The sequence below is a fragment of the Hypanus sabinus genome, chromosome 4 (genome assembly GCF_030144855.1).
Source record: "Hypanus sabinus isolate sHypSab1 chromosome 4, sHypSab1.hap1, whole genome shotgun sequence".
Lineage (NCBI taxonomy): Eukaryota > Metazoa > Chordata > Chondrichthyes > Myliobatiformes > Dasyatidae > Hypanus > Hypanus sabinus.
The window spans coordinates 125418622-125436595 of NC_082709.1; the positions used below are offsets into that span (position 1 = coordinate 125418622).

A 17974-nucleotide genomic window follows, 5' to 3' on the forward strand; every position below is an offset into this window, starting at 1 on the left:
AACGGGAGGGAGCGGGAGAAACACAAGGTGACAGGTGAAACGGGAGGGAGCGGGAGAAACACAAGGTGACAGGTGAAACGGGAGGGAGGGGGAGAAACACAAGGTGACAGGTGAAACGGGAGGGAGCGGGAGAAACACAAGGTGACAGGTGAAACGGGAGGGAGGGGGAGAAACACAAGGTGACAGGTGAAACGGGAGGGAGCGGGAGAAACACAAGGTGACAGGTGAAACGGGGAGGGGGAGAAACACAAGGTGACAGGTGAAACGGGAGGGAGGGGGAGAAACACAAGGTGACAGGTGAAACGGGGAGGGGGAGAAACACAAGGTGACAGGTGAAACGGGAGGGAGGGGGAGAAACACAAGGTGACAGGTGAAACGGGGAGGGGGAGAAACACAAGGTGACAGGTGAAACGGGAGGGAGCGGGAGAAACACAAGGTGACAGGTGAAACGGGGAGGGGGAGAAACACAAGGTGACAGGTGAAACGGGAGGGAGGGGGAGAAACACAAGGTGACAGGTGAAACGGGGAGGGGGAGAAACACAAGGTGACAGGTGACAGGGGGAGGGGGAGAAACACAAGGTGACAGGTGAAACAGGGGGGAGCGGGAGAAACACAAGGTGACAGGTGAAACGGGGAGGGGGAGAAACACAAGGTGACAGGGGGAGGGGGAGAAACACAAGGTGACAGGTGAAACGGGGGGGAGCGGGAGAAACACAAGGTGACAGGTGAAACGGGGAGGGGGAGAAACACAAGGTGACAGGTGAAACGGGGGGAGCGGGAGAAACACAAGGTGACAGGTGAAACGGGGGGAGCGGGAGAAACACAAGGTGACAGGGGGAGGGGGAGAAACACAAGGTGACAGGTGAAACAGGGAGCGGGAGAAACACAAGGTGACAGGTGAAACGGGGGGAGCGGGAGAAACACAAGGTGACAGGTGAACCGGGGAGGGGGAGAAACACAAGGTGACAGGTGAAACGGGGAGCGGGAGAAACACAAGGTGACAGGTGAAACGGGGAGGGGAGAAACACAAGGTGACAGGTGAAACAGGGAGGGGGAGCGGGAGAAGCACAAGGTGACAGGTGAAACAGGGAGGGGGAGAAACACAAGGTGACAGGTGACAGGGGGAGGGGCAGAAACACAAGGTGACAGGTGAAACGGGGGGAGCGGGAGAAACACAAGGTGACAGGTGAACCGGGGAGGGGGAGAAACACAAGGTGACAGGTGAAACGGGGAGGGGAGAAACACAAGGTGACAGGTGAAACGGGGAGGGGGAGAAACACAAGGTGACAGGTGAAACAGGGAGGGGGAGAAGCACAAGGTGACAGGTGAAACAGGGAGGGGGAGAAACACAAGGTGACAGGTGAAACGGGGAGGGGGAGAAACACAAGGTGACAGGTGAAACGGGGGGGGGGAGCGGGAGAAACACAAGGTGACAGGTGAAACGGGGGGGAGCGGGAGAAACACAAGGTGACAGGTGAAACGGGGGGGGGAGCGGGAGAAACACAAGGTGACAGGTGAACCAGGAAGGGGGAGCGGGAGAAACACAAGGTGACAGGTGAAACGGGGAGGGGGAGCGGGAGAAACACAAGGTGACAGGTGAACCAGGAAGGGGGAGGGGGAGAAACACAAGGTGACAGGTGAAACAGGGAGGGGGAGCGGGAGAAACACAAGGTGACAGGTGAAACGGGGAGCGGGAGAAACACAAGGTGACAGGTGAAACGGGGGGGGGAGCGGGAGAAACACAAGGTGACAGGTGAAACGGGGGGGAGCGGGAGAAACACAAGGTGACAGGTGAAACGGGGGGGGAGCGGGAGAAACACAAGGTGACAGGTGACAGGGGGAGGGGGAGAAACACAAGGTGACAGGTGACAGGGGGAGGGGGAGAAACACAAGGTGACAGGTGAAACGGGAGGGAGGGGGAGAAACACAAGGTGACAGGTGAAACGGGGAGGGGGAGAAACACAAGGTGACAGGTGAAACGGGAGGGAGCGGGAGAAACACAAGGTGACAGGTGAAACAGGGAGGGGGAGCAGGAGAAACACAAGGTGACAGGTGAAACGGGGGGGAGCGGGAGAAACACAAGGTGACAGGTGAAACAGGGAGGGGGAGAAACACAAGGTGACAGGTGAAACGGGGAGCGGGAGAAACACAAGGTGACAGGTGAAACAGGGAGGGGGAGCGGGAGAAACACAAGGTGACAGGTGAAACGGGGAGGGGGAGAAACACAAGGTGACAGGTGAAACGGGGAGGGGGAGAAACACAAGGTGACAGGTGAAACGGGGAGCGGGAGAAACACAAGGTGACAGGTGAAACAGGGAGGGGGAGCGGGAGAAACACAAGGTGACAGGTGAAACAGGGAGGGGGAGCGGGAGAAACACAAGGTGACAGGTGAAACGGGGAGGGGGAGAAACACAAGGTGACAGGTGAAACGGGGAGGGGGAGAAACACAAGGTGACAGGTGAAACAGGGAGGGGGAGCAGGAGAAACACAAGGTGACAGGTGAAACAGGGAGGGGGAGCAGGAGAAACACAAGGTGACAGGTGACAGGGGGAGGGGGAGAAACACAAGGTGACAGGTGAAACGGGGAGGGGGAGAAACACAAGGTGACAGGTGAAATGGGGGGAGCGGGAGAAACGCAAGGTGACAGGTGAAACGGGGAGGGGGAGAAACACAAGGTGACAGGTGAAACGGGGGGGGTGCGGGAGAAACACAAGGTGACAGGTGAAACAGGGGGGGGGGAGAAGCACAAGGTGACAGGTGAAACGGGGGGGAGAAACACAAGGTGACAGGTGAAACAGGGGGGGAGAAGCACAAGGTGACAGGTGAAACGGGGGGGAGAAACACAAGGTGACAGGTGAAACGGGGGGAGCGGGAGAAACGCAAGGTGACAGGTGAAACGGGGAGCAGGAAAAAACACAAAGTGACAGGTGAAACGGGGAGCAGGAAAAAACACAAAGTGACAGGTGAAACGGGGGGGGTGCGGGAGAAACACAAGGTGACAGGTGAAACGGGGGGAGAAGCACAAGGTGACAGGTGAAATGGGGGGGAGAAACACAAGGTGACAGGTGAAACGGGGGGAGCGGGAGAAACGCAAGGTGACAGGTGAAACGGGGAGCAGGAAAAAACACAAAGTGACAGGTGAAACGGGGGGGAGAAGCACAAGGTGACAGGTGAAACGGGGGGGAGAAACACAAGGTGACAGGTGAAACGGGGAGCGGGAGAAACACAAGGTGACAGGTGAAACGGGGGGGGGGTGCGGGAGAAACACAAGGTGACAGGTGAAATGGGGGGGAGAAACACAAGGTGACAGGTGAAACGGGGGGAGCGGGAGAAACGCAAGGTGACAGGTGAAACGGGGAGCAGGAAAAAACACAAAGTGACAGGTGAAACGGGGGGGGGGGTGCGGGAGAAACACAAGGTGACAGGTGAAACGGGGGGGAGAAGCACAAGGTGACAGGTGAAACGGGGAGCGGGAGAAACACAAGGTGACAGGTGAAACAGGGATGGGAAGAAACACAAGGTGACAGGTGAAACAGGGAGGGGGAGAAACACAAGGTGACAGGTGAAACGGGGGGGAGAAACACAAGGTGACAGGTGAAACAGGGAGGGGGAGAAACACAAGGTGACAGGTGAAACAGGGAGGGGAAGAAACACAAGGTGACAGGTGAAACGGGGGGGAGAAACACAAGGTGACAGGTGAAACGGGGGGGAGAAACACAAGGTGACAGGTGAAACGGGGGGGAGAAACACAAGGTGACAGGTGAAACGGGGGGGAGAAACACAAGGTGACAGGTGAAACGGGGGGGGGTGCGGGAGAAACACAAGGTGACAGGTGAAACGGGGGGGAGAAGCACAAGGTGACAGGTGAAACGGGGGGGAGAAACACAAGGTGACAGGTGAAACGGGGAGGGGGAGAAACACAAGGTGACAGGTGAAACGGGGGGGAGAAACACAAGGTGACAGGTGAAACGGGGGGGAGAAACACAAGGTGACAGGTGAAACGGGGGGGAGAAACACAAGGTGACAGGTGAAACGGGGGGGGGTGCGGGAGAAACACAAGGTGACAGGTGAAACGGGGGGGAGAAGCACAAGGTGACAGGTGAAACGGGGGGGAGAAACACAAGGTGACAGGTGAAACGGGGGGGAGAAACACAAGGTGACAGGTGAAACGGGGGGGGGTGCGGGAGAAACACAAGGTGACAGGTGAAACGGGGGGGAGAAGCACAAGGTGACAGGTGAAACGGGGGGGAGAAACACAAGGTGACAGGTGAAACGGGGGGGAGAAACACAAGGTGACAGGTGAAACGGGGGGGAGAAACACAAGGTGACAGGTGAAACGGGGGGGGGTGCGGGAGAAACACAAGGTGACAGGTGAAACGGGGGGGAGAAGCACAAGGTGACAGGTGAAACGGGGGGGAGAAACACAAGGTGACAGGTGAAACGGGGGGGAGAAACACAAGGTGACAGGTGAAACAGGGATGGGAAGAAACACAAGGTGACAGGTGAAACAGGGAGGGGGAGAAACACAAGGTGACAGGTGAAACAGGGAGGGGGAGAAACACAAGGTGACAGGTGAAACAGGGAGGGGGAGGGGTGAAGTCAAGAGCTGGGAAGTTGATTGATGGAAGAGATACAGGGCTGGAGAAGGGGGAATCTAACAGGAGAGGACAGAAGGCCATGGAGGAAAGAAAAGAGGGGAGGAGCACCAGAGTGAGGCGATAAGCAGGCAAGGAGCTAAGGCGAGAGAGGGAAAAGGGAATGGGAAATGGTGAAGGAGGGGGGCAGAACCAGAAGCTCGCAAAATGGATGTTCACGTTGTTCCTCCAACCTGAGCATGGTCTGATCACAACAGTGGAGGAGGCCATAGATGGATATATCGGAATGGTTTCAATAGGTTCGCTTACTGTGAGAGGAATGTATACAATGTACATCCTGAAATTCTTTCTCTTCGCAGACAACATGAAAACAGAGGAGTGCCGCAAAGAATGAACGACCGTTAAAACGTTAGAACTGCAAAGCCACACCCTGCTTCCCCCTCCCACGCACAAACAACCCCAAGGCAACGACATCCTCCCACCCCACCAGCCAAAAAACATCAGCGCCCCCCCCCCCCCCACCGAGCACTCAAGCGTGCGGCATAAAGGCACAGACTTGCGGTGCCCCAAAGACTACTCGTTCACCCAGTATTCGACATACCACAGGCTCTCTCTCCACCTGATAAGGGAAAAAGAGGCGCCTCCGTTTCACAGCGAGAGGGGAGACATAACAAGCAACTCGCTGATTTATGATGTTAAAAGTCTGTTGTGTCGCTTTTTCCGAGCTCTGTGCCCAGAGAGTCAGCCCTGGAAAGGGGCACACCATCGCCCCTAACCGGCCACTACCGATGTTCCATGTTCTCCAGCGATGCTTCAGTCAGGGGCACCAGCCTAGGATCAGCCCGTCTTCAGAACCGCAAAATCCTGGGAACCCTGAAGGCGTGCTAGTCTTCCAGGCCACATCCTTGGGATATCAAAAAGCGGCCAGTTGTGACACCCTGAGAGCGGAACCCATTTCCACAAGGAACTGATGTCAGAATGTAACTCCATGTCAGGGTCTTCAAAAGAACCCCCCACACTCTGAAAAGGGAAAAAAAGAAATATCAAAGGTAGAAATAAAGCTGTTTCCAAAGATACAAGCAAAGGAATTGCCATTTAGCGCCATCTTAACTTGGGAATAGGAAGTGAAATTAAAATGGGTGGCCACAGGGAGATCCTGCTTTTTCTGGGGGACGCAGCTTAGGTGCTTGGTGAAGTGGTTTTCTGATCAGTATCGGGTCTCTCCGATATACAGGAGGCCACGGCGGAAGCACTGGACACAGTATATGACCCCAATGGGCTCACAGGTGAAGTGTAGCCGCATCTGGAAGGACTGTTTGGGCCCTGAATTGTGGTGAGGGAGTAGGTGTTGGGGCAGGTGTAGCACTTGTTCCGTTTACAAGGAGAAGTGCCAGGAGGGAGATCGGTGGGGAGGGACGAGTAGACAAGGGAGTCACATAGGGAGCAATCCCTGTGGGAAGCAGAAAGTAGGGGAGAGGGAAGGATGTGGTTGGTGGTGGGATCCAATTGGAGATAGCAGAAGTTGTGCAGAATTATGTGCTGAATGTTGAGACTGGTGAGGTGGTAGATGAGGACAAGAGGAACCCTATCACTGGTAGGGTCACAGGAGCATGGGGTGAGTGCAGACATGCATGAAATGGAAGAGATGCAGTTGAGGGCAGTGTTGATGATGAAGGAAGGGAATCTCCTTTCTTTGAAGAAGAAGGACATCTCCTTTGTTCTGGAATGAAAAGCCTCATCCTGAGAGCAGATACAGTGGAGATGGAGATGGAAGGGGATGTCATTTTTACAAGTCACAGGGTGGGAGGAGGTATAGTCAGGTAGCTGTGAGAGTCAGTGGGTTTATAATAGACATCAGTAGATAAGCTCGCTTTAGAGTTGGAGACTGAGAGGTCAAGAAAAGGGAGGGAGGTGTTGGAAATGGACCAGGTAAATTTGAGAACAGGGCGGAAGTTGGAAGCAAAGTGGATGAAGTTGACAAGTTCTGCATGGGTGAAGGAAGCAACACCAATGCAGTCGTTGATGTAGCGTAGGAGAAGTGGGGGACAACCACCTGTGTAGGCTTGGAATATAGACTGTTCCTCATGGCCAACAAACAGGCAGGCAGAGCTGGAACCCATGCAAGTGCTCATAACTATTGTCTGAAGGAAGTGGGAGGAGCTAAAGGAGAATTTATTAAGAGTGAGGACAAGTTCTGCCAGACAGGAGAGTGGTGGTGGAGGGGACCTGGTTGGCTCTGGTGTCCAGAGAGAAACTGAGAGCTTTACATAAGAACATAAGAAATAGGAGGAGGAGTAGGCCATCTGGCCCATCGAGCCTGACCCACCAATCAATAAGATTATGGCTGATCTGTCCATAAACTCATACCTGCCTTTTCCCCATAACCCTCAATTCCCCAACTATGTAAAAATCTATCTAACTGTATCTTAAACATATTTAGTGAAGAAGCCTCAACTGCTTCCCTGGGCAGAGAATTCCAGAGATTCACCACTCTCTGGGAAAAACAGTTGCCCCTCATCTCCGTCCTAAATCTTCTCCCCTGAATCTTGAGCCAATGTCTCCTAGTTCTAGTTTCACCAACCAATGGAAACAACTTTCCTACTTATCTATCCCTTTCAAAATTTTGTATGTTTCTATAAGATCCCCTCTCATTCTTCTGAATTCCAGAGAGTAGAGTCCCAGGTGACTCAATCTCTCCTCATTGGTTAACCCCTTCATCTCTGGAATCAACTGGGTGAACCTCCTCTGCAAAGCCAGTATATCCTTCCTCAAGTATGGAGACCAGAACTGCATACAGTATCTTTCCTGGTGGAGGATGGAGGTGTACAAGGACTGGACATCCATAGTGAAAATAAGATGATGGGGATAGGGAACAAGATCCAGAGCTTGCGAAGTGTCGTGGATGTAGGTAGGAAAGTACTGAACTAGGGGAGATAAAGCAGAGTCCAGCTATGCAGATATGAGTTCAGTGGGGCAGGAAAAAGCTGAAACAATGGACCTCCCTGGACAGAATGGGGCAGGAGCAAGCTGCCTTTATCACAATATTGCTAAATATTATTGGTATTATTTCACCATGATTTTAAACTATTTTCTCATTTGCTTTTTAAGTTTGAACCTTTTCCAGGTTCCCTAGCCCAGCCCCACTGTCCCATTAATTAGCAGATCCCAAGACAGCAAACAACCAGCAGTAAATTCTAAGTAACATGTACTCAATGAATTTGGTGGCGTTGTCACATTACTTTTCTCCTCCCACATTAGTTGAATCAACAGTATTTAAGGAAGGAAGCTTTTTATAGAGCTCTGTTATATCATGTTTAAAACATTTATAACTCCCTTACCTCATCGATGAGCAGTTAAACTATCCAGAAATCCCATATAAAATAAAATAAAGAATCAATGACATAGGACAGGCTGTTCCATCTGCTATTCTTATTTACAATAACACTATTTAGTGCTGACGAAAGCAAATTTATCAAGTAGATTGGTGTTCTGTTAATGACATTTACTTTAAGGAAAATTTATTTTTCTATAAGTAACACATGTGAAAGTACCAGAGCAGAAATAGATTTTAAACAACTATGTGTGTGGTACATTGCAGTAATATGTTAAAGCTACATTTCCTCACCAAAAATATGAATAGAAATCTAAATCATAAAACTTGCCATTTTAAGAAATTTTATTACTTTGATTGTTTTCTGTGGCTCTAGAGATGGGCTGATTCTAGGCCGGTGCCCCGACTGAGGTGTCGTGGGAGAACATGGAACATCGGGAGCAGCGGGTTAGCTGCCGTGGGCTGTGTGTCCGGAGACATGAGCCTTTCTGGGGCCGATTCCCTGGGGCCGATTCCCTGGGCACAGAGCTCAGAAAAAGTGCTGCAACAGACTTTTAACATCGTAAATCAGGGAGGTGTTTGCTATGTCTCCGCTCTCGCTATGGAACGGAGACACCCCTTTTCCCCTTATTAGGGAGAGAGAGAGAGTCTGCTGTCGAAGAGGTTTGTCGAATCGCTGGGTGAATGATAGTCTTTGGGGTACTGCAAATCTGTGTCTTTACTTATGCTTTTCTGCACGCTTGTGTGTTTGGTGGGGGTGGGGGTGCTGATGCTTTTTTTGCTGGTGGGGTGGGGGTGTTGTTACCTTGCTGCTGCTTGTGTGAGGGAGTGGGAGCTAGGGAGGGGTTTTTGGGGTTCTAATGTTTAGCTGTCATTCATTCATCTGTTTTTAAGGATGTTTGTAAAGAAAAAGAATTTCAGGATGTATATTGTATACATTTCTTTGACATTAAATGTACCTATTGAAACATATTTATTTTTATATTTCATATCAATATATTATAGAGAAAATTTATAACAGAGAATGAACTCTGATTAGAAACACAAAGTGCTGGAAATACACACCAGGTCGGATGGCATTTGTGAAGAATGGGTCAGTGACCTTTGATCAGACCTGGAAAATGTTAGAGAGAAAACAAGAGCAAATGATAAAAAAAAATTATCTTGCAAGGAAAATGTAAATGATAATGGGAAAACAAAGAAGATAGGTTTGGAAGAGGTGTGAATTGGATTAGCAGAAACATCTGAAATTACTGAAGTGAATCCAAAATGTTATTAAGTCAAAGGAAAGTGCGCTGCTCTTAGGGCCTCGTTGCAACAATGCAAGAAGCTGAAGAAGGAACTTCAGATTGGGATGGAGGATTGAAACGAAATGGAGCCAGAAGCTCAGGGTCATGTTTGTGCCCAGTTGGAGGTGTTCTGTAAAGTAATTAACCTGACTTCCCTCCTCTTGCATTGCCATTGATGATTAATGAAGCTAATTTAAAAAGTAGTAAATCAGCTTCATTTGCAGTCGTGGGCAAAGGGGGCATAAAAGGAGCATGTAAATTGCCATTGATAAAGAAGGGAGCTTCTCTGATGCCATTATAGAATTGAAGATGGCTTAGTCAGAACAGCACAAATAGAGCAAAGTGGAAAAAATAACAGAATAGAACACCAGCAAAAGAACTAGATGAGAAGAAATGTTGTCAAGTGGCTGTCCGATGGGGAGAGAGAGGGAGGGGGAAGGAGATGCCGAAAATGGACTATGTGAAGATGAGGGGAAAGTGGAAAATGGAGCAGGAATGATGATATTTTCAAGTTCAGGTGAGAGCAGGGATCCAGTCATCAATGTGCCTTTATTTCCTGTGGAGCATCAAGAAAGCTCACCTCTGTCCCAGGATACTGACGGACTTTTACCGCTGTACCATTGAGAGCATACTCACCAACTGCACCTCAGTGTGGTATGGCAGTTGTCTCAAAGCAGACCGCAAAGCACTCCAGCATGTGGTGAGAATTGCCTAGCGGATTATCGGCACCCAATTGCCCACCATTGAGAACATTTACCATAAACACTGTTTGGGCAGGGCGAAAAACATTATCAAGGATGCATCTCACCCTAACCATGGACTTTTTACTCTTCTTCCATCTGGACCAGCACCAACAGGCTCAGGAAGAGTTTCTTCCCTGACCCTGTGACCCTGATGAACCTCACATCAGAGCACTAAGCAGCATTGTACCCATATTGGACCGTCTCAGTACTTTTATATTTGTATGCTGTAGCACTTACTTTTTACTTGCAGCTATTTTGTAAATAATACTATTCTTTTGCACCTCTGGTTAGATGCTAACTGCATTTCATTGGCTTTGTCTCTGTCCTCGGCACAATGGCAATAAAGTTGAATCTAATCTAATCCAAACTAAAAGGTGTGAAGAAGAGAATTTCACCATAAAATGTGCCATGAGCGCATCGTGTAATGTATCTCTTCTTAGAATAATACTAAATTTCTGAATTGGCAAGGCCAGTAATGATTGCTCATCTGTAATTGCCCTTGAGAAGGTGGAGGCAAAGAAGGTTCTTGAACCGCTGCATTCAATCTGGCGGAGACACTCCTACAGTTGGGGAAGGAGTTCTGAGAATTGGATCCAGAGACAATGAAGAGCTAGTATTATATCTCCAAGTCAGGATGGTGTGCGACTTCTCAAAGAACTTACAGGTGCGGCTGCTTCCATGCATTTCTTGTTCTTGACTGGCTTCATGATGAGGCTCAGGCAAGCAATTGTAGTGTATTTTGTAGACGGTAGGCACTGAAGCCACTGTGTGCCAATGGTGGAAGGAATAAATGCCTGCGATGGTGGGTGCCGTACTAACCCAGCAAGTTGCTTTGTCTTGGATAGCATTGAACTTCCTGAGAGTTATTGGTGATGTGCTCATCAAGGCAAGTAGAGAATTTCCACTCCTGATTAGTGCCAGATGGAAGGGTAGGAAGGCCCTGAGGCACCAGGCGTTGAGTCACTCGCAGGAAGATACCAAGCCTCTGACAAGCTCTTGTAACATGGTAATTTTTGTAGATTGTTTAGTTCAGTGTCTGGTCAATATGGACATTAGGAAGTTGATGGGGTGGTCAGTGACTAATTCCATTCAAGTCTAGAGCTGGTGGTTAGGTTCCCTCTTGCAACAGACAGTGATTGCCTCACACTTTTTGGATGTGAATATTAGCTGCCAATTATCATGAAAATGTAAAGTGAATGCCTTTTTTAGGTTTCCATGGCAACTCCTCTCTTTTGGAGGAAGTGAGTAGAGCCAAAGATAGTTCATTATTTCAACCAATTTTGAGTTATATCTTTGCCATGTAGTTTGCCAGCTGATTGCTTAGCAGTTGTAAAAAAATACAGATCTCAATTTTTAATATTTGAGACCACATCAACTAACTAAGACATAATTGCTCAGTTATTTGGATCAGGTATCAAACAACAGGTTCCAAAATAAAATTCACTTATCAGTCTCTAAAACTGAATGTTATTTTTCCTTAAACTGGTTTCTGAAAACGACCATAAATTCTTGAAAATGATTGAACCCTTCCCATTCCAAATGAAGAAAACTGGTTCCTTGCTCTTGTCAGTAGAATGTTTGTGTTGGGATCTGTTTTGACACAGCCAATGTAAAATTAATTTACTTTTATCCAAAAATTGGAGTTGAATCTTCAAGTGCATAGGAATATGTAAAAGTAGCAATTTTAATGATATGGCACCTTTTCAGTTCTCAACTGAATCTGAGCCAGTGACAAGTATTTGAATGCAACTTTTTTAGGCTTGTCCAAGAAAAATAATTTCTGTTTAAATGCTTTTAGTACAAATAATTAATCTGGCAAAGGCATGCTCCATCAGAGTCCAGCTTTTAGAGATGTTCCCCTAATCTTCCGTCTTACACCGATATCGACATGTTTTACGATCAGTCACCCTAACATTACCCCAGCAACTGTACTGTTGTCATTACAAATCTTTATTATTTGCACCATACTGGCCATCTGGAGTATGATTCATCGATCTGTTTTTAGAATACTGATCTATTTTCAGTCCCCAGTAAAGAAAACCTGCAATACTGAACAAGTAAACAGACTCTGTTTTTTGAAACTGAAACTCTGTGATTTCTTATTGGATGTTAAAAAAAATGTTTGATTTTTTAACATGATGCTGGTATTAGTGACTGTCCTGCTGTTGGTCAATGTCAAGCACCACCCTGCTGAAAATAGTTGTGTGCCTTCACAGAATGAACAGCAGCTATGCATTACTCTATTTCTATCGAGTGAAGTGTGACTAACTGCTTAGACATGACTCACACAAAAGAAGTGTATTTTTGATTTATGTTTTAAGCATAAATTTTCATTTCTAGATATGGGAAATGTATCTATCTTTCTTGATAGTGCATATTTAAAAGTGAGTAATGCACAGTAACACCATTTAACAATCCCAGCCAGCATTAAGGTCAGGATTCAATTTCTGCCACTGTCTGTAAGGTTGTATGTTCTCCTTATGACTGTGTGGGTTTCCTTTGGGTGCTCTGGTTTCCTCCCACATACATTCCAAAGACATATGCGTTAAGGTTAGTAAGTTGTGGGCGCGTTTTGTTGGCGCTGGAAGTATGGCAACACTTGCGGGCTGCCCCCAGTGCATTTCAGACTGTGTTGGTCATTAATGCAAGACAACGCATTTCACTGTATGTTTCAATCATGTGATAAATAAAACTAATCTTTAGCTATTGTAATGAAGTTACTAAAGACTTCTTAGAGTATATTAAAGGCGGTAAAATTGAAATCACCCTTGATACATTAGATGTACTGTAAGATGTGACACTGAGCTATGGACATTATGAACTGGCAAAATGTTTGATAACTTGCTGAATTAGCTTGTCTCTATTACTGAAGCAGTGAGGGTATTTTAATTGGTTTAGCATTTTAGACTGGATTAGAGCGAAAGAAAATAAAGAGTCAGGATTCTCACTTTAAAATGGGATCCAGTGACCTCTGCTGGAAGTGTCTGAATGAGAAATGAGAGTGCTGAGTGAAGATAGGGCTAGCTTCTGATATTGTGCTACAGCATTTGAAGATTCCACTGACTTTGACAGTTTAGAGTGAAATGCAAAAGGTTACTCAGCATACTTAAGTAATAGGTTACTTAAGTAATAACAGAGGTGTTACAAAGAACCATACTTTGCAAACTAATTCTTCAGAGCAAATGAATGAGCTTGCTGATTACTATCCTAAAGTATAGGGATTTGCGTTTGTGCCTTAGTATGCATTTATTACTTTTAACTAAATGATGCCATAGAAAAATAATTTCAGAGGAAAAAATCCATAAAGTTGGTTCAAATTGCATTCATCTTATCCCATTTATAACAAATTAGCCTTCATAAACATTCAATATAAAATTAACATTGTCCATTTCTGTATCATTGATACACCATCGCTACGTCTACAATATGAATTGCAACCACTCCCGAAACTTCTACAGAAGCACTTTTCAAGTCTGCAAACTCCACAAAAGCAGTCACTTCAAAGTCAGTCGTTGAAAGAGGAACAAAGTTGAAGTTTCACGTCCTTAACTCTGGTTCTTTCTCCACCAACCTTTTTCATTTTACTTTTAAAAATTTCTGAACCTCTGCAGTTATTTAACTTTCATAGTCATTTGACTTCTTGGGCATTGCCTCAGCAAGTAAAGTACCATCTGTGGTAGAGTCTATGGATCCCTCATAAGACCCTTCAACTACTTCAGAGCCCACAAAACTGTAGACCAGTTTATCCATGATCCCAAGAGTCTTACAGGAAGTCACTCTATATTCCAAATATTCTGTCCTCACCAGCCTCGCTGGTGCCAATGGCCGGTGCCAGTCATTGAATAAGTCCTTCATCTTGGGATCTGTTTCTTAAGCTTTTGGCAGTTTCTTTTCTCTTATTACTCTTGAAAAGGCTTTTAATGTTTCTACATGAGCTCAGATTTCTCAACCAGGATAAATACAAAGTTCAAAGTAAATTTATTATTGAAATACATATATGTCACCATATACTGTGATTCCTTTTCTGTGGTGACATATACAGTAGGTACTTTGATAATAAATTTCCTTCGAACTTTGTATTTAACCTGGCTGGGAAATCTCAGCTCATATAGGAAGGAATAGGAAATGCAAGTAATTTAGCACCTAACAAATCTACAAAACTGAACAAATTGAATGAATAATTTAGATGATTGAACTGATGACTTTATTTGGTTTGATTAGCTACAGAAAATTCAATAGATGAATTAAATTAAAAGGATACTGCCACAAATAATTGTGTTAATTAAGCAGATGTAAGTTATTTAAGTAACAAGAATGATATGACATGCGTATCTATTTTGAGCAACACACACAAGACGATGGAGGAACTCAGCAGGTCAGGCAGCATCTATGGAAAAGAGTGAACTGTCGATGTTTCGGACAGAGACCCTCCTTCAGGACTGAATTTATTTTGTGTGATGGATTGGGATAGAACACCCTATAATGTGGTAAACTCTACATTATAATTTGTACTGTTTAAGTTAAAATAGGCTGATTGTAAATGCCACCCACTCTCCTATCAAATGAAGCGATAATGATACCTGTCATCACACAATATTTGCACATTCTTCATTTGGAAACAATGAGGAAAACATTTTGCTCAAAGGACGCCTAAGTCCAGTTTACATGACAAGCCACATGGGGGTGCTACTGCTATCCTTGTGAACAACACGTCTCACCCAAGCAAATGACATCAAAATTGATTACTTGTATTCAACAAGGTAAACTAATTTCTTTACAAAATTTACAATTAGTTTCAATACTTGGAAACTTGGCCATGCTCCCCATTTTCTTTTCGTTAAGTGGCGTGAAATAGCCTCCTAATCTTGGAATATTGATCTGTGTATGGCGCGATCATTATAAGCCATGATGGTACCACCCATCATGTTGGTATATTACCAGAAATAAATTCCTTTACTGTGGACCTCACAGAAAAAGTTATGTTTTGGCGATCAATACCTAATTATGAACTACTAATATTAGAAGTCTGGAAAGTGCAGAACTCAGGAGATTTTAATCCTGATGAAGGGCCTTGACCCGAAACATTGACTAGTTATTCATTTCCACAGACGCTGCCTGGCCTGTTGAGTTCCTCCAATATTTTGTGTGCGTTGCTTAGATTTCCAGCATCTGCAGATCATCTCGTGTTTGAGATCTTAGTGAATGTTGTAGAGGCTGATTTACCAGAGATATGAGCTGCAGTGCCTTTTCTCAGAACTGGTTTATTTTAGAACTGTCTGTGTTTTTCTGAAATTACTTATTTCCCTTTCTCTGGTGTAGCTCTTACATAACCAAGAAAGTTTCGATAATATGACAGTATTCAACAGAAAAGGGAAGCGTAAGGATGCATGTTGAATAAAATTTGAAATAACTGCAATATTCAAATTTTAGGGCAAGTCAGAGGAATCCTATTAATAGAAAGTGTTCATGTTTGTGGTAAACATAAATGATGATAAAATTGATGGGTGTTGTGAAAAATTTGAATTTATGTGAACCCTTGGAATATTGAAGGTAAAAGTTGATTTTAGAAATAGAAAGGGTTTGTTATTCTAACTCATATTTGGTTCAATATAATTTTAGGTGTGCTTTCTTGAGGGGTGGGAATTCACAGATCATTATTTTTCTTCCCATTTTGTCCTATTTCACCTTTTCCTGGTGCAGGCGGGACTGGTGAAGCTCACCATGCAAATGAATCAGTGTGCGATTCCTTATTGAAAGCACATGTGAACCTACCTTCCACAGCCTGGATGAGGTTTGCTGAAGCTCCTCCATCGCTAAGCCATCACCTTGCTCCCTGTTGAGTAATAATCTCCACTGCACAGTCGGTATCCCTCCTCCTTCCCAGCAACTTCCTCAAAATTCACTTCTCTCACTTCATGCTGCTAATCTTGAGCAAGTTAATTTTTATTGCAGTGGATATTTTGGTCTACCACTTAAAACGAATATTTCCATGATTCAGCTTTCTCCACTTGCCCTCTCTGAATTCCGTGGTGACTTTGGCAGAGGATAGGAGGAGAAAAGAAAGTTGCTGAAACAGGGAGATTTTTTCAAACCTGCTTTCCCCCATTATGCCTGCATTTTTACAATGTAAAGTTTGACATCCTTGTGAGAGAGGATGTTTCCGATCTTTCTGCCCGTTAACGTGTCTGGATCTGAATTGGGCAGTTAGTTTCCAGGGATGTCCAGAACAGTAGCTCTAATTTTGCTGGGTTTTGACTGCAGTTTAACTTCTGGTGTCTTTCAATATTAAGTGCCAGTCAGCTCCAGGACTCACATGAAAATCCAAAAGTCCAACACTTGTCGGCAAGGTTCTTGATAAGATTCCCCAGAACTTATTTTGTGGAATTTGCTGTGGAATTTTTTTGTTGGATTAAACCTGAAGCAGAATCCACCAGCACATTCTTTTGCTTGGGATGGCAGGGCTGTATAGATGGACGAGAGGTGTTAATGGATCTATTTTTTAATTATTCATGATTTTTTTTGATTTTCTAAATATTTAATCGTGTTTTAGTAGATTATTTCAATTTTAACAATTTAAAAGTTTTCTAAACGTTAGAATTTAAAAGGCTAGCAAAGTGTGGCTGGAGTTTTGCTGACTCAGACCAACTTCCAAAGTAGTTTTGTGGGTTAAGTTATTTCTGCAGGGTTCCAAATTACTCTATTCTCTTGTCAGGAGCTTCCGCCTGGATGGGCATTCCATCAAATTTAGGGTTTCCCATTGCTCCATATACCCCTCCAGGATGTAACATGGCAGGTTTAGACTGGGTGTGTCACACAGTTCCTCATTTCTGCTTATCATCCTGCTTAGGAGGAACTTGCACCTTCTCGAAAGCAGTTCTGAACACAGGGTGAATGGACAAGATTTCAAAAGATTCTCTCCTTTTCTCTCCTTGCATGGTCCCCTGAGTCTCCTCACAATGCAAGCCACAAGGACAGAAACTTCACATTTTTCAATCAGATCCAGATCTGGGCAGACTGACACTGGCACGTCAATAGTCTCAGTTACCCCAACATTTGCTTCAGAAAACTCCAGTTTCAATGACAGGTAACCATTGTACGGGTACTCATTGGCACTAAGCTACCAAATGTCAAGGGTACTGAGCGGTGTCTATGGTGAATGTGTCAAATACTGGTTGTAAAAGGATCTGTAAAGCACAGTGACTTGAGAACCTCTGTCAAGTATAGCTCTAGCAAAAACACCATCAATCCATAAGGAAACATCAGAACTTGGTCCCATCAAACCTTCAGGAATAAACCTTCCCTTGATACATTGATTAGAATGCTTCCTTTCCGCGGTCCCAGCCTGTTCTTTTGCTGGGTCCCACTGTAGTTTTCCCTCTTCTCTGCTCTGTTTGATTAACTTTTTGAAGATTTTACTGTTTCTCACAGTCTCTCATGAAATGTCCATCATCTCTGCAGTTGTAATAGAAAGTACCAGTCACCTCTCTAGTCAAGAGGCTCTTCAGCAGAAGTCCTCTGCATTGTAAGTCCTGCAGGTTGGTTGGGTTTCCCAACAGTCATGTTTAGCTGACACATTGGTAGACATCCATTGAGCAAGTTCAGCTCGAAGATTTTTCACCTCTTTCCTCAAAAGATCTATCTCTGTGGCATCAGGGTCACTTTAGCAGCAGAGGCTGTTACTGTTACTGTTACCACTCAGCTTTTGAAAAAGTTCCACTTCTCAATCATGTTTTTCTCCTCTCCAACTTCTCTGAGTAACTCAGTAAAAGGTGGAGGAGGGTGCATTTTGTGGGCCATTCGAATACATAGAGCAATCACATCACGTGACTGCGTGCCCTTCACAACTTGCTCCATCCTCAAGCAATTTCTCTCAGACTGTTGAATGTCTCCTTTGTGGCATGAACATTGCAGCAGTTTCTCCCACCTGAAAAGGTGGGCAGACAGCTTCTCTCCTTCCTCCTGGAATGTGTGCCTAAACGTCATCCTAAGATCAGGTGCACTTTCAGCAGTGCCAAA

General features: G+C 45.6%; 1 protein-coding gene across 4 annotated transcripts in view; it reads left to right on the forward strand.

Annotated features, from left to right (window-relative positions):
• The window catches only part of map3k7cl (map3k7 C-terminal like), an 87955-nt gene that overhangs the window by 30503 nt on the left and 39478 nt on the right, over nt 1–17974 (forward strand). The window contains exon 1 of one of the 4 annotated variants that reach the window (XM_059966167.1): nt 16931–17042. The exons of the other annotated variants lie outside the window; for them this stretch is intronic. Coding sequence (XP_059822150.1) covers nt 17036–17042 — 7 coding nt within the window. The 5' untranslated portion in view covers nt 16931–17035. Of the gene's footprint in view, nt 1–16930; nt 17043–17974 lie in introns of those variants that run through there. 4 annotated transcript variants of the gene reach the window in all.